Source organism: Vicugna pacos, chromosome 9, assembly GCF_048564905.1.
Source record: "Vicugna pacos chromosome 9, VicPac4, whole genome shotgun sequence".
Lineage (NCBI taxonomy): Eukaryota > Metazoa > Chordata > Mammalia > Artiodactyla > Camelidae > Vicugna > Vicugna pacos.
The window spans coordinates 8,529,492-8,554,848 of NC_132995.1; the positions used below are offsets into that span (position 1 = coordinate 8,529,492).

Sequence of the window (25,357 nt, forward strand, 5' to 3'; positions counted from 1 at the left end):
GCCCCGCCGCCGCTGCCGCCCGCGCCTGCCGCCCCCCGAGTCCCCACTAACGGCCGCCTCCACCTCCCACCTCCGGCCCCATTCCTCCGGCCCCCCGCCCCGGGCAGGGTCTGGGGGGCTCGGCCCTCCGCCCCGGGGAGCAAAGAGGGGTGTCCAGTTCCCCCAGTGGCGGGGCTAGTCCCCGGCGTCCGTGATCTTGAGAGAGACCCCACCCCTCAGTTTTCTCTGGGCCCCATCTGAGACCCCCTCTGCACTCCCGTCCTGCTCACATCCGCTCTCCGGGCTCCGTCAGCCCCCCAGAACCAGCTCCCTCCCTCCTTCCATCTCCGGGGTTCCCCCTCCCCCATCCCTCCGCCACCGCCCCCTCCCCCTCCCACATCCCCTTCCCTCCCCCTCCCCTCCCCCGTCCCCCGCCCCCCCCCACCATGAGGATGATGGCCGCCGGCGCGGTGCACGGCCTCTTCACGGCCTCCGCGGCCCCTCAGCCGCCGCCGCCCCCGCCGCCGCCGCCGCCGCAACCCCAGCCTCCCCAGCAGCCGTCGCCGCCGCCACAGCAGCCGCCGCCGCCGCCGCCGCAGCCGCCGCAGCAGCAGCAGCCGCCGCCCCAGGCCCCCCCCATGGAGCCCGAGGCCCCGGATTCCCGCAAGAGGCCCCTCGAAACGCCCCCCGAGGTGGTCTGCACCAAGCGCAGCAACACGGGAGGTGAGAAAGGGCTGCGGCTCGGTGTGGGGGAGCGGGCAGGGGGGCTCTCCTTTCTCCATCCTCCTCCCCCACAAACGGCAGGTGCAAGGGCTCTGGGGAGGGGAAGGGCGCCCCTCCCTAGACTGGGGAACGGAGAGGGCAGTCGGGGAGGGAGCCGGACCCCTTCTCCGTCTTGCCTCGGCCCGGGGCTGGAAGCTTTGTCTGCGTTGAGAGAGGTTGGGGGGGAGGGGGTGGTAAGTGTCCTTGGGGGCTCGCAAAGGATGGGGGGCGTGGGTCCCTCCGAGAGGGTGTCTCTGTGTCCTTGAGGGGTGTGTGATGTGACCCTTTCAGGGCAGGGGTGTTCCCGGGCTGGCGTGTCCTGGCGAGGAGGGGGAGGGGAAGGAGCTGAGGAGGCCTGTGGACCCTGAGCTTCCCAGCTCCCTCCCTGGGGATGTCCTGAGCAAGGGTTGTCCCGGAGGGAGGCATGTGTGGGTCATGGGCGGGATGGTGCGTGGGGACAAGCTGGGTGGGTGTGTTGGATGACATGGAGGAATGGGTGGGTGTGTAAAGCTCAGGGAGAGACTAGGTGGCTGGGACAGGTGTGTGTGTATGTTTGTGTGTGCGTGTGAGCCCTGTAAGGCCTTGATGTGTGACATTAGGGATCATGGACATGACAGGAAAGAGGGTGTGTTTGTGAGTGTGTGTGTGTGTGTAAGAGACAGGGTAAGATGAGAGGGGCTGGGCACCATGTTTGAGACCCTCAAAGGGGTAGGTGTGACAAGTGTGTGCCTGTCACCCCAGAGGGGACTGTGGCAGAGTGTGACACATGAGTGAGAGGGTGTGTGTGACATGCCAGGGGGTGTGTGTGGGTTGCCGAATGGGCCAGATCTGGGTGTGAGCCACAAGAGGCTGTGTGGATCAGAGGGAGGCAGTTGAGTGTGTGTGACACAGGCGTGTCCCGGGTGGGGTGGGACCCGGAGAAGCTGGTGAGAGGATGTGACAAGAAAAGAGTGTGGGTGTGACTCCAGAGAGGCTGGGGCTGGGTGTGACACATGGAGGTGTGCAACAGTGACATCAGAGGGGGTGTGTGCAACAAGGAAGGTGGGTGTATGACGAGGGAGAGGCTGGGGCTCTGGTGAAATGCATGAGGATGTGTGTGTAACAAGGGAAGGATGGAGGACCATGTGAGAGGGAGCAGGAATGTGTGCCTGTGACACCCAAGGAGTGTGAAAAGGGAAAGTGTATGTGTGTGACACACAAATGTGTGTGTATGTGTAACAAGGGGAGAGGGTATGTGTGAAATGGTTGATGTGGGGCTGATTCTGTGTGTATGACAAGGGAGTGCGTGTGTATGTGTGTGTGTGTGTGTGTGTGTGAGTGAGATGGCTGAATGACAACACAGAAGGGGTGTGTGTGTAAAACAAGAGGGATCTTACTGTGTGTGTGTGAGGATGTGTGTGTACCAGAGAATAAAAGACAAGCTGGGCACTCTAGGTGTGTGTCTGCTCTACCCTCAGGGACTCAGGGAAGAGGTAGGGTTTGTCAGGGGACTCGGACCCTTGTCCATTAGCTGCTTGGAAGGAGGGAGACCCCAGAGCAGACAGGCCCCTCCTGGCGGTCACCTTGGCCAAAATCTCCGCTTCCTCTCTCCTTTTCCTCCGGATGGGAGAGAGATGGCCTCAGGGCAGAGCACAGTCTTCCCGCTGCACCAAGCATTGTAGTGGGTGGGGTGGGGACCTCCCACCTCCTCTCCTCTGATGAACACCAGCCCAGTCTTTTCCTCCCATCCCAGCGCTGCCCTTCTCTCCTGTCCAGGTGGGACAGGAATCAGGGAACCCCTGGCTGCCTGTGAGGGTGTCCAGTAGAAATTGGAGGAAAGGGAAGTTGGGGGAGGGGTGGGTTGGACTTTCCTGTCCTTCTTCCTGCTCCCCCACCCCCAGTACACACATGAATGTGTCCCCGCCACTTCCTTCCCTCCTTCCTGCCTCGCTGCCATTCCCTGCCGTTCCCAGTCCTGGAGAGAGTCAGAGAGTTGAGCTGGGAACCCAGGCAGTCCCTGAGCCTAGCCTGGCAGTCCAGCCCCGCCCCTGCTGGGGGGTAGGGGTAGGGGTCTCATCCTTCTCTTAAAGGGGCTAAAGTGCTCAAAATCTGATCTTTCAGAGCAGCACAACCTAACAGTGTGATGCTGCCAAGGACAGTTAGGTCCAAGTGTTTGGCACCTACTCTGAGTCAGGCTCGGAGATACAGTTAATTTCCCAAGGCAACTCTCAGGGGAGATGACTTGAGCGACTTTTTCAGATGAGAAATACTGGGGCTCAGCGACATGAAGCCACTTACCCCAAGTCACACAGCTCAGAAGTGGGGGAGCTAGGATCTCTCCAACTCTGGGCTGCCCGGGTCCAGAGCTCATGTGCTCAACCACTGCGCGTCTTGCCTTCTTCGGCAGTGGGGAGACCAGGGTGAGCCCTTAGGGACCCTCTCCTCCAGACTCTTCCACCTCCCCTCCTGTTGACCCAGGGGGAAACTGAGGCCCAGAGATACAGAAGAACAGTCCTCTGTTTGCAGAAAGACTCAGGGGCAGACGTGGGCAAGGGTCCAGGACTTTCATCTTAAAATTGAGGGCTCCTTCCAATAACACTTTCATGTCTGTTGGCTGCTGGGTCCACCTCACCCCTTCTCTGAGCCTCTGTGTCACCATCTGCCAAATGGGGAAATAACAATAACCAGAATGAGGATGGTCATAGTAGCTACCAATATTATTGCTTAATGGCTTACACGCAGTATTTCATTTAATTCTCCTAACGCTCTATGATGTAATATTAATAATAATAATTAATATAACAATGGTTAACATTTATGGTGCTACAGTGCACCAGAAAGTATTATGGAAAACACTTGACCAATCACTGAATAATCCTTACAATCCTATTATGTTACCCATCTTACAAGTGACACACTGAGGCACAGAGAGGTTAATTAAGTTGCCCACCGTTGGTCAGCTAAGAAGAGGCAGAGCGTGATTTGAACTTGGGAGGCTGGTTCCATTGTAGGGGTAGTCACGACTGTGAACCCCATTTTCAGATGAGGAAACTGAGGCTCAGAGGGGTAAGGGTGTCACAGCAAGTCGGGCCAGCCTGGACAGATTGAGCTCTTGCCCACGGTGCCAGTCTACCCATCCTAGGGGCTGAGAGAGGAGATGGTGGCTGTTAAAATTTGCTTCTGGGCACTGTGACTGGCAGGTAGATGCCGTTGAGAGGGAGGTAGGGCACTAAGGACAGAGGGGCTTGGATGAAGAGGCTGGATGGAGGCTCTAGTTAGGAACACATCAGAGAAACAAATAATCCCAGTCTGGTGGGACAGTAACAAGGAGTGTCCCCCTTGAGCACAGGTGATAACTCTTAAGGTGCCACTGGAGTGGCCTCCATACTCTTGACTGTATTCCCACCTCTGGCACCCCCATGTATATGGAAACAGCAACTCCCTACCACAGACACACACACACACACACCTCACACCCCAAACACAGCTTCCTCCCGCCAAGTCTTGCTCCCAACATCCTCACTCTTTCACACAAAGCCAGTTTCACCAAGGTTAAGAGCCCAAGAGGGAGACCTTCAAGGGTACATCTCATAACTGTCACATGCTTGGTGTGGTCCCCTCAGGCAAATGGTGTCCCTGCTCTGAGCCTCTGTCTCCTCATCTGGAAAATGGGAACCGTAAGATCTACCTCCTACCTCTCTAGGCTGTTGTGTGGGTTAAATGAGATTGTGTGTGTGAAGCACCCGGCATCAGGCCTGACAGATACTAAGTGCTCCATAAACAATAGTCACCATCATCATCATCATTGTTATTATTGCTGTGGAGAATGTCACAGTCCTGTTTGATTATCCAGTGATGATTTGCCCCAAGGAAATCATATTCCATCCACCTTTCTCTCACTTGGAGAGAAAGTCCGACTCAAAGTCAGCGTCACACAGCATCTCATCCCTTCAGAGCCCATGTCAGTTACGTTATTACATTTCTCTCAGGAACAGGCAACACCGTCATTCACAGAAAGACATCACCCACCTAAGGTCCCACCCTCCTCAGTGGTACCACTCCCACACCACGCCCCCACCATCTCTTGTCTTTTCCTAACAGCATCCACACACGCTCCCAATGACAATACACACATCCCACCCCAGCCGCCTCATACCACCACAGAACACACCGATACTTCCACCCCCGGCCCCCAGACAAGAGCAGCTTCCATGAGGATACACCGCAACCCTGGTTCCCCCCCAAATATATTGTCCCCGCAAAGGACACCTCTGTCACTCGCACTTCTGCCCTGCCTTTGTTGTGACTGGCCACCCTCCCAGATCTGAGCCACCTTTCAGGGTCAACTCTCTGACAAAAAAGCCTCACTCTGACCGCAGCATCCCAGATCTCCTGGGTAGGTAAACTTTATTCATGGAGGTGGGGGAGTATTGGTTACTTTCTGAAAGTCTTTGTAAGCATTTCTGAAGAGAAAGGCACGGGGAGACCAGAGACTCAGAATGACTAGAAAACAGAAAAACAGCCCCTTTCCAAGGTCATATTGAAATAGCAGCAGAGGGAAACCAGGAGAGCCGAAGGTGGCATCCTCCATCCCTGTCGTGTGTAGAGGGAGCTGCCTGGACCCAGGGGAAGAGCGAAGAGGGGACGGGGGTGGATGGGTGGAAAGTTCTGGCGTCTAGATTCTGCTTCGGTAGAAGGGGGAACTTTTTCACAAGCAGAGCGTGAGGGCTGGGGGCTCTGGGGTCAGCTGAGGTCATGTGTCTGCCCTTTGCTACAAGGCAGACTGACAGAGTCCTGGTTTCTTCCTGGAGGAGGCGGGCCTCACATGGCCTGGAATGTAGAAGATTCTGAAGAGGCCCAGAGCAGACTGTTGGCCGCTGTGGGGACTCCTGGGACTTAAAGTCTTGACCTTCTACAGGTGCGAGGTCTCAGCTGCTCACTCTCCATAGGATGCTGGCCTGTGGATGGGCCTCCAAACTTCCCCTACGCTGATATAGGGACCCCCAAGTGCCCACAAGATGACTTAAGGGCACGAACAAACTGTTTTTTAGATCTTTTTTTTATATTAATGCACTTTGGGAGGAAAAAATATAACCAGCCCTTCAAACTCTGACTCTTAGCAGTGATTTTAAGAGTCCTCTTGAAATAGATGCATTTACATTTTAAAAGTGAGTGGACTTAAAGGGCACGGACTGTCGGTCTTGTTCCCTGCTGTGTCCCCAGGACCTAAAACAAGGCAGGTGCTCAGAAAGGATTTGTTGGAGGAAAGGAGAGAAGAGGGGGAGAAGAAGAAAAGAAATACTAGTACAGAAGGCTGCAACAAGGGCCAGATTCAGGCAGGAGGCATGAGGAAGAAGAAAATTAGAGATATGCTGGGGGTGAGGAGTGGGAGCAGAGTCTTGTTTCTATCAGTGAGAGGACATCCCTCCTCCCAGAAGCAGGGAGAAGCCTGGGGACAGGTAATGGAGGAAGTGGGGCCTCCCCTCCTCCTATTTCCCAACAAAACCCCAAACCATAGAGACACATTTCCCCATTTATAGTGCACTTACCATGTGCCAGACACTGTGATGAGAACTTCACCTGTGTTCATGAAATAGGTGATATTAATCATAACGTTGATAATAGTGATGATGATGGCGGTGGTATCTAACATTTCTCAAGTGTTCTACATGCCTAAGACCCTCCTAAGTACTTTATAGTTTATCATGTAATTAATGATAGTCACCCTAGGAAGTAGCGCTATCCTGTCCCCATTTTACAGATGAGAAAACTGAGGCGCAAAGAGGTGAGGTGATGCATCCAAGGCCATGGAACCCATCAGTGACAGAATTCGCATTCCGCCTAGGGCTGTTTCTGCCCTTTCATTTGGAGACTCTCGGGCAGAACCTGAGGAAGTGGGAACAACAGGGGCAGGGGGCGTCACCAGTTTTCTTTGGAGCAGATGGCCCTGGATGGAGGAAGATGGAGAATGATGTCAAGAAGGAAAGAGGACAGAGTTCTAGTGAGAACGCCCTCCCCATCTTTCTGAACCTCCCAAAGATGGAGCACTGGCCCCCATCTCTGTGTCAGGTGGAGGGGCGGGGCAAGCAAAGGGCCACCTCTGTGAGCCCAGGGAAGAAAGTAATTTCAGACGGGGAGGGGGTGGTGTCAGGATGATTGATGGAAAGGCACCCTGAGGGGTTAATTACCTAATAGGCTTAATGGTCTGATTAGGCAAGTTTAAGAGGATCGCCTTGGGCTAAAGGAAACCCCTTAATTCTGGGCACCCATCCCCATGCCTGCAAAGCCACATCCAGCTCCTTGCCCCCATACCTCCATCTTAACATGTCAGGGAACCCAGAACCTTCCATCTTAAGGGACCAGGTGGAGAGGGGCAGGGCTCCCAGCCCCCCGCCCTGCTCCCACTTTTAACAGCAGTTTCTCTTTTATCTGTTCTGTATATTGGAGTTTCATGTGAGACATTGAAAATCGGTTTCCTTTGCTTAACAGAAAGAGTTAAAAACCACTAGAGGATGGTCTGACCTTAAGCTTTGGAAGCAAAATGGCCTGGCTCCTCCCCTCCTTTTCCCAGGGTTTACTGCGTGCCTACTATGCACTGGGCACTGCGTGAGTCCCTGGACACAAAGATGAGCTTCAGTGATGTGATCCACACTGGACTTCTGGGGTAGTTTGCTCTGAAAGCATGAAAAAAAGGGATCCAGGGATTCATCCCCTCCTCAGGGTTTAAGAAAAGCTTCTAAGAAGAAGGGACATTTGAGGGGGGACCTAACAGACAAGACGAATTGACTTGGGGGAGGGAGTTCCGGGCAAAGAGGATGTGCAAAGGCCCTGAGGTAGGAGGGAGGCAGGGAGTTTGAGGAACAAAAAGGAAAGTGTGTCTGCAGGGAGATGAGGATGTGAAGCTGGAGAGGTGGACGAGGCCAAATCACAAAAGGGTCTTAGACTCAGAAGGCTCCTGAATTTCCACCCTGTGAAGACTTAAGGGCAACAGCTTGGTTAGAAGGTAGAAAAGGTTAGGTACTTGCCTTGAGACTTCATGAACAAAGCGCTTTACACGTGACCGAGAAAATTGGTCTGCAAAGAATGACCGAAGCCCCATTAACGACCCGTGGTGCCACCTCACCACCTCTAGGACTGAGCAGGTTGGACTTTAGCCGCCAGCAGGGAAGAGTGTTAAGCATGGGCCAGCCAAGACTGAATCAGAATTGCATTTGAATCTCAGGCCAGCCACTGTCTTGGTGTCCTAGGGCTGGTACCTTTACTTTTCTGTGTGTCAGTTTACCCTTATGTTAGACTTTTTGCGGGGGTAGGGGGTGGCGGTTAGGTTTATTTATTTATTTACTTTAATAGAGGCACTGGGGATTGAACCCAGGACCTCGTGCATGCTAAGCATGTGCTCTAACACTAAGCTTCATCCGTTTCCTCTCCCCTTATGTTAAAATGGAGCTCATTCTACTCACCTCACTGGGCGGTCTTGAGGAATGGATTAGATCAAGTTGGCAAGCACACAGCACAGCAGCGGGTCAGTAGTGAGGGTTGAGAGCATCCCAGAGTCCAGCCCTCTTCCCTGCTCTCTGCTCGCTGTTTTCCACCAATCAGACCACCATCACCTCCCAACTGGACCACTGCAGTTGCCTCCTCACTGGCCTCCCAGCTCTTCCACCTGTGCTTCTCACAGTCTCCTCCCCTCATGGCCCTCAGAGGGAGCTTAAAACCTAAGTCAGATCACATCCCTCCTCTGCTCAGGGCCTTCCCGTAGCCTCTACCTCACTTGGAATAAAACCTAGAGACTTCACTTTGGCCTAGAAGCCAGGATGCCCCACCACTATATCAACCCCTCTAAGCCTGCATCTCCTCCCTTTCATCCTCTGTCAGCCAAAGCCGCACTCCCACTCAAACAACGCAGGCACAATTCCACCCCAGGGCCTTTGCACTTGCTCTTTCTCCACAGAGCCACAGGGTTCTGTTCCCTCCTCCACAGCCGGGAGGCAGGATATTGTAATGGTTCAGAGCATGAACTCTGGAGCCAGGTTGGGTTCAGATCTCAACCCTGCCACCTACTAGCTATGTGAGCAGGAGCAGTTTCTTCACCTTTGTTTCCTCATCTGTAGAGTGGGTTTTTAAGCCCTCCCTCGTAAGCATCAGTGTGAAAATTAAAAGAACTCATATTCATAAAGTACTTGAAGCAGAGTCTGGCGCATATCAGGCGCTCTAGAAGAGTTTGATAAACAAAGAATGCCACGTTCCTGGGAAGGGCTTTCCTGGCTACCGGATCTGACAGTACAGCCCCTTACACTCCCCATCCTCTTTCCTGCCTCATTTTGTTTTCTTAGTACCATCCAAAGAAACATACTGCATACTGTCCGTCTTCCCCCCTCTAGAAGAATGTAGCTGTGTGAGCTCTTGGCTGAAACACTGACACTCATTTGGCCTTATTTGCGAAATCAGGGAGCTTTGTCTGTTTTCTTCATGGATGTTTCAGTAGAACGGTGCCAAGCACGTAGCAGGTGCTCAGTAACTATTGGTGGAATGAATGAATGAAGGAAGGAAGGAAGGAAGGAAGGAAGATCATTACATGTATTATTTTCCTTACTGCTATTCTCTTGGTCATTACTGTTATATGTTACTGTGATCCCCGTGGTTTCCCAGCCTCCCTCCCTGGAGTACCATCCAAAGGTGAAGACCCCTCTCCCCTGACCTCCCTCCCCACTGTGTGCCCCTGCAGAGGAAGGGGAATACTTCCTGAAGGTGCTGATCCCCAGCTACGCGGCGGGCTCCATCATTGGCAAGGGCGGGCAGACCATCGTGCAGCTGCAGAAGGAGACCGGAGCCACCATCAAGCTCTCCAAGTCCAAAGACTTCTATCCGGGTGAGCCGCAGCCCGGTCCTCTTCCCCAGGCCTCCCATCCCACCCACCTGGGCCTCCAGGAGGGGGAAGGGCTGCCCTAGGGGCAGTGAGAGTGGTAGGGGGCCTCCCCTCCCTCTAAGGGGGCTGAGCTACCCTTGGCCCCCTGGGGCCAGGCCCCAGCAGATGGGGGTGGGGGCAGCACAAGACAATAGGGCTGCTGCATATTCATGAGCTCATTTGCATGATGTGCTGGCAGATGTGCCCCTTCCCACACACCTGCCCCTTTGGGTCAGTTGGAGGAGCTGGGGGGGGCCAGGGAGGCAGGTGTTAGGGTGCCCCTTAGGGCTGTGGGGGGCCAGCCATCCATGTTACACAGACCCTCACTCTTTCCTTTTGGATTTCTCTGTCACCCCATCTTGCCCAGTCTGAGTCGCACTGGTTTTCTGTCTGTGTCATGCTTTCTGTGTTTCTCTCCTTCTGCTTCTGACTTTCCCATCTCTTTTCCCTTTAGTCTCCATTCCCATCCTACTCTGCTTTTGGCTCTGGCTCACTGGTTCTGTTTGGACATCCCCCATCTCTGTCCTCTGAGTCTCCCAGACATTCTGTCTGTCTCTGCTTTGCCCTCTCCCTCCTCTCCTCTTCCCTTCCCTCTCTGTCTTCCCATCTCTCTCCATCTTTTCCTTCCCCTCCGACTCTCAGATTCTCACATTTTTCTTTCTCTTGCTCTCCCAACTCTCTGTTCAGTCACCCAGTATTTAGTAGCACCTTTCCATCCTCTACCTGGATCATCCCTTATTTCTTGCCTCCCTTACTTGCCCATTTCTACCTTCTTGTTTCTCTTTTTTCCCTAAGTCTGAGTTTCCTCTTTTTTTTTTTCCTCTCTCCAAATCCAGCCACTTTTCTGCCTCTCCTCCAGTTCTGTCTCCCTCCCTCCAACCATAAAATTTTCAAGGCCCCTCTGCTCTCTCTCATCCCTCTCAGTGTCTATCTCCCTCCCCAGACCAATGCCTGAGCTTTGACATCTAGGAATCCGGGGAAGGCTCCCTGCATTGCATCTTTGGTCCAGCGCTGGTTCTAGTTCATCCTTAATCCCCTTGGATTTTTTAGGTCAAACACCAGAGCTAGAGCCCAGGGTCAGGACAAATTCATATTCTCTCTCTCTCTCTCAGTCTCTCTTTCTCTCTCTCTCTCCTCCCTCCACCGCCCTGCCTCCCATCTCACTAAGCAGCTTTGGCAAGAGGTTTAGAGAACAGTCCAGGGAACCTGGCCCAACCCCCTTCTCTCATCCACCCTGGCCCAGTTTCCCCCGCACCCTTCTAGCCCACAAGATACGGATGAGACTTCTGCTTGGGACATTCATCTAAGGACACTTGGTTCCTTGCCCCTGGATCTCATTCTGTGACATGACACACGTCATCCCCTTCCATCTCAGTGACACACCCCACAGACCAGGCAGCTGAGAACCCCAGAGGACGGGACAGTCCTTGGCTCTCCTGGGCCAGTGTTCAAACAAGCAATGTGAGCCAGCATCTCTCCCCAGCCCCTGGATGTGCAGCCAGCCCCACTCCCCACCCCTGAATTAGAATTTTCAGATCATAGGCATGTGCTGGCTTCTAACTCAGAGATGCAGGCCACAGGCCCCAAAGTCCCAGTCCTGTCCCTAGGACTTCCTAGGACCCACAGGAACATAAGAAATGGTGGTCCTACTGCTTGAGCATGTGTTCCTCTGCTCCTGGCTGACACCTTTCATTCATTCATTCAACATATATTCTCTGAGCATCTTCTCTATGCCAGTGCCCTGCTGGACAGAGATAGGGACACAGCAGTGACTGAGACACCCCAGTCTGGTCCTCACAGATCTCACATCCCAGTAGGGGAGATCAACCAAACACCAGTGATGTCCTAGAGTGGTCAGGGCTGGGATGGGGAAGCCCAGAGGATGGAGGGAGCCCGGACAGGGCACCCGACCCAGCCTGGCGGAGGTCAGGAAGGGCTTCCTAGAGGAAGAGGCCAGAACAATAAGTAAGAATGAGCTGGGTAAAGAGCAGTGAAGGGTGCTTCAGAGAGATGAAGTAGCATGTTCAAAGGCTAGGGAAGAGGGGGAGTGTGGCTGAGGCATAAAAGAACAGGTGAGAAAGGACAATGGAGAAATTGAAAGGGTCCTCTGGGCCTGGTCGGCTCACACATTCAAACACAAAGACATACACACACATGCAGACACACACACTGCACTTACGTGTCTACTACATGAAACAAAAATCTACCTGGCCTTTAACCCGAAGGGAGGAGCAGAACACACAGAGGGTGTCCCCTCCTTGGTACAGGAAACCCCAAACACCAGATTCAATCCTTCTGGGTCATACACGGAGAAACTAAGACCCAGAAAAAGGCAGATACCTGCCCAAAGGCACATAGTCTCCTGTGTGGCTCACCAGACAGTTTAGTGATTCTAGCACTCCTTCCGATTTTGAGCACCTGCCTGAAGCCCTGGACCTGAGCCCCAGAAGAAAAACAGACACACACTCTTTAAAAAAATTTTTTTATTGATTAATAACACATTTGCAGTGAAGTACCAAATCATAAGTGACTACTTAATAAATTCATATGTATTCTTTTTTACTATCAAAAACACAAAAGCAAAATTGCCGTCATTGTATGCCTTTCCCCAACACACACACTCCACACACCCCAAACTGAGCACTGTGTGGCTCAGTGGTTAAAAGCCCAGACCCTGAAGCCAGACACCTGGGGCTCGAAACCCTGATCTTTCACTGCTGGCTGAGGGAACTTGGACAAACCCCAGACCTCTGTGACTTAGTGTCCTTAGCAGTAAATCAAGAATAATGATGTCGCCTGTCTCATATATTAAAGTGAACAAATATATGTAAAGTGCTTAGAATTGTGCCTGGCTATTGGTGTTATGTAAGCACCAGCTGTTATTATTAGCCATTCTTTCAGGGTTTAACTGAGTCCCCCAAAGCCCCTGTGGACCCTGGTTAAGAACCACAAGGGAATGTGAGATCACAGGCTCCCTGAGCTGGAAGGAAGCCTCACAGAGATGGAGAGCCTGGCCACTTCAGCTGGGCTCTCCCTGGGGCCACCCCACCCCCCAGTTCCCACCCTGACCCACACCCTTTCCTATTTACAACCAGACGAAGGCAGCCTGCACGCTGACTCACGCTTGGCTCAGGCCAAGCCATTGTTCTGGGGTGGAGGGGAGTAAGAGTGAGGAACAGTAGCCCAAAGGAGATGGGGGATGTCAACTACACAAGTGACTCAAGACAGTGACACTCAGACATACAGCAAGACTGGCATGCCAGGCTGAGAGATGACAAGGGAGTAATCAGAGTGGTAACATCAGCATGCTGCACTGAAATGCCCACAGGACACTGGACACTCACCCCGCAGTGTCCCAGACACGCAGGCACATGCAGCCTGGTGCACACTCCAGACCTTTTACAGACCAGAGAGCCAACTGGCCCTGCAGACAGAGTCCCACCCAGGGAGAGACACACACACGTACACACACCTGCCATGCCCAAATCAGCCTCACCACAGCAAGTCTTCATAGAGTCTTCTTTGTCTGGCTGTAATACATACACTCAGAAACACACACAGATATATCAGTCCTCCAAGCAATCTTACATACTGACACCTGGGTCTGCCTGTTGGCCTCTTTCTCTTCTGTGATGCATGAGCGCATGATGTTCACGCACATCAGTCACAGAGTCTTGTCTGTTTCCTATACGCGTGCCTTCATACACATATACGTGCGTTCCATACACCAGACATCCAAGCAGTCTTGAATACCTAGTGGTGTCTGGCTACCTCTTTCCCTTACATACACACACACACACGCAGACACACACACTGTCATAGAGTCTCAAAGTGCTATACATTCATCATTCAGCCTCAATGCCGCTTCGTGGAATTCTTTGTTTCTTACTCTCAAACCCATATGGACATCCAGCTCAGTCTCACAGTGTACATAACCTTGAACAGCACAGCAACACCAAAGTCTTTCCTATACACAAGAGGACACACAAACGTCTTTTTGGAATCATTATGTCATGCAGTTTGTCTCTCGGTCTCTCCTGCTCTTTCCTGAACACACACATACATAGATAAAGATAATTCATCCAGTCCTGCCCAAGTATACGCAAGTACACACACACCACTCACCCAAACAGCCTCACAGATGTACTCACACTGGCCAATAATTGTCACCCAGAGTCTCTCTCCCATACACATATATGCCAACATCACCCACAGTTAGCTTCTTTTTCTTGCTGCCCCCCCAATACACACTGACACACACACACACATACACACCATGAGGATGACCAACTCAGAACTACAGCCAATATCTGGAGAATCTCCAGTAAATGCACCCACCCTACCCACCTTTCTCCATCCCCGTCTCCACTCTTCCACAAGTTACCTTTGACCTACTCTGCTCTCCCCTATCCACACCCATGCCCTCCCCCACCCCCAGCCCTCCATCTGGTGGGTCCAGGCAGGCACTCAGGCCTCTCTCCTGTCTCCCCCATCCCCCAGCCCTTCCCCATCCTCTCCAAAAGCCCAGAGGCCGTCGCTGCAGGCTTTCAGGGGTTGCCATAGCAACGGGGCCTCGTCCCTCGTCCCCCTGGGGGTGGGCTGAGGACCCGGCCAGCCACACCGATAAGGGGGTTCCAGTTACTGTGGCAACCGTTGCAGGCCTGAGCTCTCGGCTTCTAGAAGGTGGGGGGAGTGGTGAGTGAGTGAATGGTTGCCAAAGCAACCGAAAGCCGGCAAGGACTGGGAAGAGGCAGCTGAGCCCTGTCTCCCTTGCCCAGGGCTGCTGTGGGCATCGCAAAGCACTTAAGCATCATTCTTCCATCCCTTGGGGTTGTTTTAAGGGAGGGAGAGGAAGTGCAGATAATGAAACAGGGATTCCACTCACTCTCCCAGCTACCCATCATGGTCTGGGAGCCCATGCCAGCTTACCCAGACTTACCATGTGACCTGGGGCTACTCAGATCCACTCTCTGGACCTCAGTTTTCTCTTTCCTTTAAATGGGACCTGTCTCTCAGGAGTGCCCCTTTTCCTATCTGATGAGTGTGCCCTCTCTCTTCCTTGCTCCACAGGAACCACAGAGCGAGTATGCCTGGTACAGGGCACAGCAGAGGCCTTGAATGCTGTGCACAGCTTTATTGCTGAGAAGGTCCGAGAAATCCCACAAGCAATGACCAAGCCTGAGGTGGTCAACATCCTTCAACCACAAACCACAATGAACCCTGACAGAGCCAAGCAGGTTAGCAGGGCCAGAGACTGTGTTTCTGTAAAGCTGGTGGGGTTCTGGGAGAAGATAATTCTTCCACATCACTGGACTGCAATGGACGTTCAATGGGATAATGGCTATAAAACGTTTATCAATCAAATGCATAGTAACTCCACTACTGGGGAGTCAGCCTAAGGACTCCAGACCTCTTAGGGTGATCTAATTCAGAGAGTAAAGGTCTGGAGAATCTGACCCAGACCCCTTTCCTTATACCTCCTTCCTGGATTCTCTAGATCCTCTTTCCCTTCCACCTCATCCCGCTGTCTTTCCAGAACCATCTGCTTCCCACTTCCTGTTCTCACCAAAAGTAACCTCAGTAATACCTCATCTACATACAGAAGAGTTTAGAAATGGCTACATACAGAAGAGTTTAGAAATGGCCTCTGGTACTTCATCTCTCCGTTAACTACTGAATAGGTGTGGCCACCATTTTGGAGAAATGGTATTTCCTTAGGGAGAGAGGGGCAGGTCTCTGTAAGGAGGATGGCAGAGCCTCTTGGGTTACGGGGGGTGGCGTAGGGACTTGGCAAGGAGCAGATCCAATCACTTTACAGGCCTCTCCAATTGCCAGGACCACCGTGGGTACCAGACAGGTGGGCTTGCATTAAAGCCCTTGGCAGCACGGTCCTGACTGGCTACGGATCCAAGGAGGAGGAGAACGCGGGGTTGGCTGCAGTAAATTCCCTGTTTTCTCTCCCCTTCTCAGCTCCCATATACATGAGCACACGATGCAAAGAGACAAGAAGTCCTGGGCAGATGGACAGCCCTCTTGTGAGGGTTCCTTAACGTCTGCCTAAAAGCAGAAGAGAGAGGGCCTCGGTAAAATGAAGCTGGAATTGTTGGGAATTCTTGTGGCTCTGAGGTGAGGTAGACCACGGGCCTGAGTCCCTCCAAGCTCGTGGGGAAACGGTGGCAGAAAACCCCGGAAGAATGCTGCAGAGCGGAGCATTCCCAAAAAAGACTGCGGGCTTGGGGCTTGGAGCGCGGCTGCTGTCCTTGGTGCTGAAGCAGCTCCGCTCCTTGCGCCCTGCCAGGCCTCTTCTGAATCCCTTCCTATCACAGGCCACAGCTTACCCAGTTTACACGAGGCGAGGGTATTGCCTCCTCCCTCCGCCTTGGTCGTGGCTGCAAGGGGCTCCGGGTTCATCAAGAGTTTGTACGTGTTGCAGGGAAAATGGGGTCAGCACCATCTGTGCCTGAGCTTCGCACCCCACCCCCTAAGCCACAGAACTCTGACTTAGTGGAGTCGAAAGGTTACAGAACCATGATTTTTCTCTGCCTTATTACTCGTGGGCTCCAAAGAATAAGAAAGATGATGGCTGAAGGCTCAGGCTCCGGAGTTAGATGTTGAGATGAATTTCACTCTGATACTTCTTACCTGAGTGACCTTGAGCAAGTGACCTGATTTCTCCATGTAAAATGAGGTTTATTGTGGTAACTACTTAAGCGTGGTGGTTAGCATTCATTAATGTTTGAAAAGCACTTAGCATGTATGCCTAAGGCATAGAAAGTTCTCCAAAAATGTTAGCCGTTGTTATGGGATTTTCAACTCAGGAGGCAGGTCTGTTCCCTATTTGCCTTGGATTTGCTGTATTACTCTGCTTCTTCCCTTCTGTGTACCTCAGCTTCCCTTCCTTTACAGTGGGGAAGCCGGGCCAAACCAGGGATTATAAATTGCAATGCCTCCAGGATTCAGAAATGGAATATAAACGATTGGGGACTGTGGCCTCATCATAGAGATATAATACCCTCCCTAAAGGGGGAAGCTTAGCATGACTTGATACTTGCCCTTTGCGAATGTGGACGTAGTGTTACCACATCTTCCACATTTTTCAAAAGAAGTCCAAAATATTTTAAAATAATTGATTTTTCAAGGTTGGCTTAGTTTTAAACTGCTGTGTGGCTGTGGGCTGGCTCTGGCTAGAGCATCACCAGTTTGCCACCTCTGTACTAGACCAGTGGTTTTCAGCCCTGGTTGGTATCTGAATCATCTAGGTAGCTTAAAACACAGATTTCTCGAGGGAGGGTATAGATCAGTGGTAGAGCCCATGCTTAGCATGCACGAGGTCCTGGGTTCAGTCCCCAGTACCTCCACTTAAATAAATAAGTAAATAAGTAAGTAAATAAATAAATAAACCCAATCCCCCCAAAATCAAAAAAGCAAAACAAAACAAAACAAAAAACCCTGCAGCCTGGAGCCAGTGAATCAGAATTCCTGGGGAGAAGGCCTGGGAATCTTAACATGGACTGTGGCCAGGGATAAGATCCTGGCACTACTATTCACTATCTCTGTGACTCTAAGCGAGTTCCTTACCTCTCTGTGCCCCTGTTTCCCAATCTATAAAATGTGATAATCATAGTACCTGCCTTGTAGGGTTGTTGCCAAGATTAAGTAAGCTACTATAAGAAAGTATTTAGAAAAATGTCTGGCATGTGGTATGCTAGCAGCTACTGGGCTGCTGCTACTGTTGTTGTTATATTGTTACTATTATTTTTAAATCTCCAGGCGTGCAACCCCCTGGGGCAGGTGTTCTCTGAGGTCTTTCTGGCTCTAAAACTCCTATAATTCTGTGGCTCTGTGATTCCAACATTCTAAACATATATTATTCTTAGAATCTACTGTTCTGACATCCTGGGACTCCAGGATTCTATTGAACTGCACCTGCAGATCTCTCTAAGATGCTGTGGTTCTGCGATCTGGGCCGATCATGAAGGCCGCTACTGTTTCTGAGGGCTTCCCATGTGCCAGGCAGTAGAAGGTCACTTCAGTCATTCAGTATTCCCAGTATTTGTATAGGGTAGCTGTGGTTTTGTCAGTTTCAGAGATGAGGAAACAAGTACAGAGAGGTGAAAGCAAATGCTTTCACCATTTCTGGGTGAACACTGTTCCTTGGATGAAAAGGTTCCATCCTTCCTCCATTGCTCTGAAATGCTGTATCACATACTAAATACCCCTTTACTCTTAGGTCTGATTTTGTACATTCTTCTGTTCTATCCCCTTGACTTGTCAGACTTCTTTTTTTCCTAATGATTTCTTCAAAATAACAGCTGTTTTGAAATATAATCCACATACTGTATGGTTCATTATTTTTAAATGTATAATTCAGTGGTTTCAGTATAATCACAGAGTTGCACATTGATCATCACTATCTAATTCCAAAACATTTTCACCACCCCAAAAAGAAGCTCCATACCCATCAACAGTTCCTCTCCATTCCCCTAGTCCTCTCCCTCTCCACCCCCTTCCCACCACTAGTCTGCTTTTAGTGTCTATGGATTTGCCTATTCTGAATAGTTTACATAAGTTGGTTGCTATTTCTGTGGCATTTTGTGTCTGGCTTCTTTCCCTTAGTATATAATGTCTTCAAGATTCATCCATATTATAGCATATATCAAAACTCCATTTCTGGTGGGGAAGCTATAGCTCAGTGGTAGAGTGCGTGCTTAGCATGCACAAGGTCCTGGGTTTGATCCCCAGTACTCCCATTAAATAAATAAACCTAATCCCCCCCCCTTTTTTTAAAAAAAAAAACTCCATTCCTTTTTGTGGTCAAATAACATTTCATTGTAAGGATATACCACATTTTGTTTGTCTGTTCATGGCTTGATAGAAATTTGGGTTGTTTCTACTTTTTAGCTATTATGAATAATGGTGGTGATGAACATATATGTGGACATATGTTTTCAATTCTCTGGGGTATATACCTAGGGTGGAATTTCTGGGTCACATGATCTATGACTTTTATGTATATTAACTTTTTTGAAGAACTGCCAGACTTTTTTCCCAAGTGGCTATACCACAGATGTGGGATTTAAATCCAGGTCTGCTCATGGGGATAACAATGACAACCATTTCTTGACCACCTACTATGTGTACATATTAATTGCATGCTCTCATGGCACCCAATGCTTGGCACATAGTTGGTGCTCAGCAAATGTTGCTGGTTTGAATGCATGGATGATGACATGCTCACAGGGACCAAGCAGAAACATAACTGAGGGGAGGCATCTCGGTATAACCTGGCAGTGGTAGGCACTGCATGCCACCTGAAGGGCAGCCATGCACAGTTCTAGCTGACTGTGGCCGTGGTTGAATTTCTAACTCATCATTTCATGCATGATCTCTGTTAGACCTCACAGTAATCCTATGGAGGAGATATGAGTATCCCCATTTTACAGATGAGAAAACTGAGTTTCAAAGAGATTAGGTCCCTTGCCCAGCATCAGTGACGGGGCCAGGACTTGAACCTGAGCAGATGTCTCCAGAGTCCAAGGCATCTTTTCAGGGATTTGTGTGCACAGATTGCAGTCTGGTGGCCTCGCTACTGTACAGTGGTTCTCACACAATTTTAAATGATTGCCAACATTTAGAAACTAGGATGCTTCACATTTTACAAGTCAGAATTTCCAGTTAGTCTATAAAACTCATATCAGGCTGAGTTTGGCTACCTAAATTCATATACACAAACACCCCACCACCACCACTAGGTGAGCCACACCTCCACTCAGTCCCATTCCTGCTTGGTCCTTTGGCCATGTCATCATCCATTTTTCATCCATCCATTCATTCACCCACCCTTTGCTGAGTATGTGCCAGGCACTCCTCTAGGCACTGAGAACCCAGTAGTAAGCAATACAGATGGAAATCTCTGTCCCTGTGGGTCTTAAATTCTTTCATGGGAAGCAGAAAATAAACAAGTAAATAAATAGAATATGTAGGATGTCAGAGAGTGAAACTACTAAGAAGAAAAAACAGAGAAAGAAAGGAAATACTGGGGGGAGGTTTCTCTTAGTATTTTATCTGGAAAATGTTTAAAGAACAAGACAATGAACTCCTACACTGCACTTAGATTCACCGATTGTTAGCATCTGCTTTATCTCCACAAACACACACATACACACATGGTTTTTGGTTTCTTTTTTCCTGATCCATTTGAAAATAAGTTGTAGGCCTCATGATTCTTCACTCCTAAATATTTCAGCATGTATCTCCCAAGAACAAGGACAGTCTCCTTTATTATTATATTACTATTATCACTCCTATAAAAATTAATACTAAATTCATAATATTATTTAATAAAAAGTCCATATTCAGATTGCCCCAAAATAGCTTTTATATCTCTAGAACATTTTTTATTAATGATTCTGTAAGTGTTCATGCATTGCATTTGGTGGTTATATCTCAGTAATCTTTTTTTTTCCAACTTTTTTGGGGGGAGGGGTAGGAAATTAGGTTTATTTATTTATTTTTAGTGGCAGTACTGGGGATTGAGCCCAAGACCCTGTGCATGCTGAGCATGTGCTCTACCACTTGAGCTATACCCTCCCCCCTCGGTAATCTCTTTTAATCTAGCATAGTCTGGGATATATATATATTTTTTTTACATTTTTTATTGATTCATAATCATTTTACGGTGTTGTGTCAAATTCCAGTGTTCAGCACAATTTTTCAGTCATTCATGGACATACACACACTCATTGTCACATTTTTTTCTCTGTGATTTATCATAACATTTTGTGTATATTTCCCTGTGCTATACAGTGTAATCTTGTTTATCTATTCTACAATTTTGAAATCCCAGTCTATCCCTTCCCACCCTCTACCCCCCCCAGTAACCACAAGTCTGTATTCTCTGTCCATGAGTCTATTTCTGTCCTATATTTATGCTTTGTTTTTGTTTGTTTTTGTTTTTTAGATTCCACATATGAGCGATCTCATATGGTATTTTTCTTTCTCTTTCTGGCTTACTTCACTTAGAATGACATTCTCTAGGATCATCCATGTTGCTGCAAATGGCATTATGTTGTCGGTTTTTATGGCTGAGGGGATATATTTTTGAAGGTAGAGCCAGCAGAATTGCTGATTGGATGTTGCTTGTAAAGGGAAGAGAGGACTTGTAAGGGTTGGGCCTGAGTGGTGGATGGATGCATCTTCCGTTTACTGAAATGAGGAAGACCATGGCAGAAGCGCTTTTGAAGAGGAAGATGAGGAGTCAATTTTGGACTTTATGTTTGGAATGTCCACTCAACATCATCCTAGAGATGTGAGGTTGGCGGTTACAAGTCTAGAGGTGTCGATGCTGGAGACATAAACACGTAGACAAGCTTTGATCATCGGGTGGTTAGGGAAGGTCTCTCTGAGGAGGTGCATTTGTGCAAAGACCTGAATGGAGAGAGGGATGAGCCGCCTTTTCTAGGGAAGAGCATTCCAGATGAGGGAACAGCAGGTGCAAAGGCCCTGAGCTGATCAAGTTGGAGGAACTGCAGGGAATCTGATATGTCTGCCGTGGAGTTAGCAAGGGACAGGGAAGAGTGAAGTCAGGGCGGTATCAGGAAACAGCATGTAGAGTTCTCAGCCCTGTCACACCTGATGTCCCCTTTCTCCTGCAAATATTTTCGCATGCCCACTTTCCTCTCTGAAATAATGTATATGTAATATGTATATATATGTATATATATATAAATAAACATAGCTACATCTGTAAGATTTTTAACAGTTTTATTGAGATATAATTCACATAAATGCAATTGACCCATTTCAAGTGTGCAGTTCCATGGCTTTATTATATTCAGACTTGGGCATCCACCACCACAGTCAATTTTAGAACATTTCATTTCCTCAAAAGGGAATCTTGATCCCCTTAGCTATCACCCCTCAATCCTCCCAGCTCCCTCCACCCCTGCTCTAAGCCACCACTAATCTACTTTGTCTCTATAGATTTGCCTATTCTGAACATTCATATAAATGGAATTATACAATCTGTGGTCTTTTGCGCCTGACTTCCTTCACATAATGTTTTCTAGGTTCATCCATGTGGTAGCATGCATCCTTACTTTGTTTGTTTAAACTGCCCATGGAGGGTATAGCTCAGTGGTAGAGCACGTGCTTAAGCACACATGATGTCCTGGGTGCAATCCCCAGTACCTCCAATAAATAAATAAATAAATCTAATTACCTCCCCACCCAAAAAGTTTAGATGATAAATTGATTGCCAAATAATATTCCATTGTATGGATGTACATCTTCTATATCCCATAAGACTTTCTTAAATAAAGAAGAAGTGAATGGAAGTTGATTTGCTAGAAAGTGAGATGAATTTTAATATGTAAATGCTCAGCCCAGAGACCATGGTAGAAGAAATCATGAAATAGTTAGCTGCTCACACCTAACGTGGCCTGAGTGAGACAAGCACTCAGAGTGATCCAGAGCAGAGTACTGGATTTAAGTTTTACACATGGCATTACTACTGATGCCACAGTTTTCTCAAATGGTGAATGACTCTTGGTAAAGTTGAGAACCAAAGTACAATCATCCCTTGATTTACTGAGAGTTACATTCCTGGAAATTTCAGTAGATCTTCAAACCGTGCCAAAAAAAAACAAAAACAAAACTTAATACTTACATGTATCAGAAGGTTGGGAGATTTGGAAATAGACTTTCACCAACATGAGTGTTACAGGGGACATTCAAAAGTCATACAGGACCTGGGACGGTTCTTCATTGTGAGAATCTGACTCTCACGTTGCAGGTGCAGACATCCGGGTCCCTGCTCACTGAATGCCTGCATCTGCCCCCAGGTACTACGACAACCAAAACCGCTCCCACAATTTCTCAAACACCCCTGGGGTCTGGCTTGCAGGTGGAAAGGAGAGGCAGAGATGAGAGCTTCAGAGAGTAGAATCCACTGGTCTAAAGGGAACGCGGGAAGGATTGAGAAGGAGGAATTTATGTGTAGAAAATGCTCTTGGAGATGTGAAAGGAGACATCTGGTTTTGAAATATCCCCACTGGAATTAAGACTGATCAGCTTTGTAGCTGCATAGAATGGGCTGCCCTATAACCTGAAAGGGGGACCATCATATTTAAGTGACCAGTTTTCTCCGTCTTCTCAGCTGTAAGGTTTTGTTACCGTCATTTTACAGATAAGACAACTGTATTAGATTACAAGGGCTGTGTAACAAAGTACATGAACTGGGTGGCTTAAACAAATTCATTTTCTCGTAATTCTGAAGACTACAGATCCAAGCTCAAGGTGTCAACAGGGTTGATTTCTTCTGAGGCCTCTATCCTTGTCTTTAGTTGGCCATCTCCTCCCTGTGTCCTCACATGGTCTTCCCCCGTGTATGTCCGTGTCCTAATCTCCTTTTCTTACAAGGGCACTAACCATATTGGGTAGGGTCCCACCTTAATGACCTCACTGAACCTTCAAGGCCTCTTTAAAGACCCTGTCTCCAAGGGGGAGGCTGTAGCTCAGTGGTAGAGCTTGTGCCTCGCATGCACGAGGTCCTGGATTTAGTATCCAATGCCTCCATTAAAAAAACAGAACCTTAATAACAAAGACCCAATCTCCAAATACAGAATGTGACAAATACATGCATATTCTGAGGTACTAGGGTTAGGACTTTGACATGTGAACTGGGGAGTGGGGAGGGGGCAGCAATTCAGCCCATAACAATAACAAAAGTGTGGTTGAGTGAGGTGACCACACCATAGAGCAGGGAGCACAATGGAGTGGAACCCATGGGGCTGGGTTTCAGTTCCTTCCCTGTCTGGGTGACCTTGGGGCAAGTCCTTTCATCTCTAAGGCCTCGCGTGGCTCATCTGTAAAGTGAGACTTGTGAGGCCTTTTCTAGGGGGCTGCGAGTCAGACTCAGTGTAAGAAAAGGGCATGGGCACCAAGGCAAGCTTGGAGCAGGGGTCCAAGAGGGCCCCTACTGGGTCAGTCATTAAGCTTTGAAGTGCTGGAGGGAAGGGAGGTCCTAGAGGTCCCAGGGGTGTGGAACAGGGTGGCTGAGAGGCTACTGAGGGGACTTGCAGTACTAGCTCATTTTTCACCAACCAATATGGAAGGTGTTCAATATTTCTAACAACCAGTAAGACCATACTGATGCATATCAAAGGGGCATACTGAGCCTGAGTTTGGACGCTTGAGAGTCAGGGTGGGAATGACTTGAGAAGGCAAGTCGTAGACTAATGTGACTGTTCAGTCTCTGATGACCCTCCCTCTGGCTCCACACGCAGGCCAAGCTGATCGTCCCCAACAGCACAGCGGGCCTGATCATCGGCAAGGGGGGCGCGACGGTGAAGGCGGTGATGGAACAGTCGGGTGCTTGGGTGCAGCTGTCCCAGAAGCCAGAGGGCATCAACCTGCAGGAGCGCGTGGTGACGGTCAGCGGTGAACCGGAGCAGGTGCACAAGGCCGTGAGCGCCATCGTGCAGAAGGTACAGGAAGATCCCCAGAGCAGCAGCTGCCTGAATATCAGCTACGCCAACGTGGCCGGCCCCGTGGCCAACTCCAACCCCACCGGCTCGCCGTACGCCAGCCCCGCTGATGTGCTGCCTGCCGCTGCCGCTGCCTCGGCCGCTGCCGCTTCTGGCCTGCTGGGCCCTGCGGGGTTGGCGGGCGTGGGAGCCTTCCCTGCCGCCCTGCCTGCCTTCTCAGGCACCGATCTGCTGGCCATCAGCACGGCGCTTAACACGCTGGCCAGTTACGGCTACAACACCAACTCCCTCGGCCTGGGCCTCAACTCGGCCGCTGCCTCCGGGGTCCTGGCTGCCGTGGCTGCCGGTGCCAACCCTGCCGCCGCCGCCGCTGCCAACCTCCTGGCATCCTACGCCGGTGAAGCAGGGGCCGGGCCAGCCGGAGGGGCTGCCCCACCTCCACCCCCGCCACCCGGAGCCCTGGGGTCCTTTGCCTTGGCCGCCGCCGCCAATGGCTACCTCGGGGCCGGGGCGGGTGGCGGGGCAGGCGGAGGGGGTGGCCCGCTGGTGGCCGCCGCTGCCGCCGCGGGGGCGGCTGGGGGCTTCCTGACGGCGGAGAAGTTGGCAGCTGAGAGTGCCAAGGAGCTGGTGGAGATTGCGGTGCCTGAGAACCTGGTGGGAGCCATCCTGGGCAAGGGGGGCAAGACGTTGGTGGAGTACCAGGAGCTGACAGGCGCCCGCATCCAGATCTCCAAGAAGGGAGAGTTCCTGCCAGGCACGCGGAACCGGCGGGTCACCATCACTGGCAGCCCCGCGGCCACGCAAGCCGCTCAATACCTCATCAGCCAGCGGGTCACCTACGAGCAGGGAGTGAGGGCCTCAAACCCCCAGAAAGTGGGATGAGGCCTGTGGTGTGTGCTCCCACCCGTCTCCCTGTCCCTACTCTTCCTCCTCCTGCTCCTCCTCCTCCTTCTCCTCCGCCCACCCCCAACTCCTGACCTCAGCTCTGTATAGTCCTGCTTCTCTTGGGATGAGGCTGGGGTAGGCCTGACTGCACCCCTCCTTTCTGGTAGTCATAGGCAGGATTGAGTGATGGCTGGGGATGGGGCCCAGAAGCTCCCTCCCCAGCCCTGAACTGACCCCTCCTTCCTTCCTCCCTATGCTTGACTGGGCCTGACCCTCCTCTCCCAGGGCCCAGGTCTGTGTGATATCTGTATATATTGCATTTTGTTGATTTTAATAGAAAACAAAGCGTTATTTTCTCTTT

General features: G+C 50.4%; 1 protein-coding gene across 1 annotated transcript; it reads left to right on the forward strand.

Moving 5' to 3' along the window:
* On the forward strand, positions 1 to 25,357 carry NOVA2 (NOVA alternative splicing regulator 2). The gene is made up of 4 exons (XM_072966821.1): positions 1 to 702; positions 9,446 to 9,589; positions 14,696 to 14,862; positions 23,911 to 25,357. The coding sequence occupies exons 1-4, from the start codon at positions 426 to 428 to the stop codon at positions 24,991 to 24,993; spliced, it is 1,671 nt and encodes a 556-aa protein (XP_072822922.1). The 5' UTR covers positions 1 to 425; the 3' UTR covers positions 24,994 to 25,357.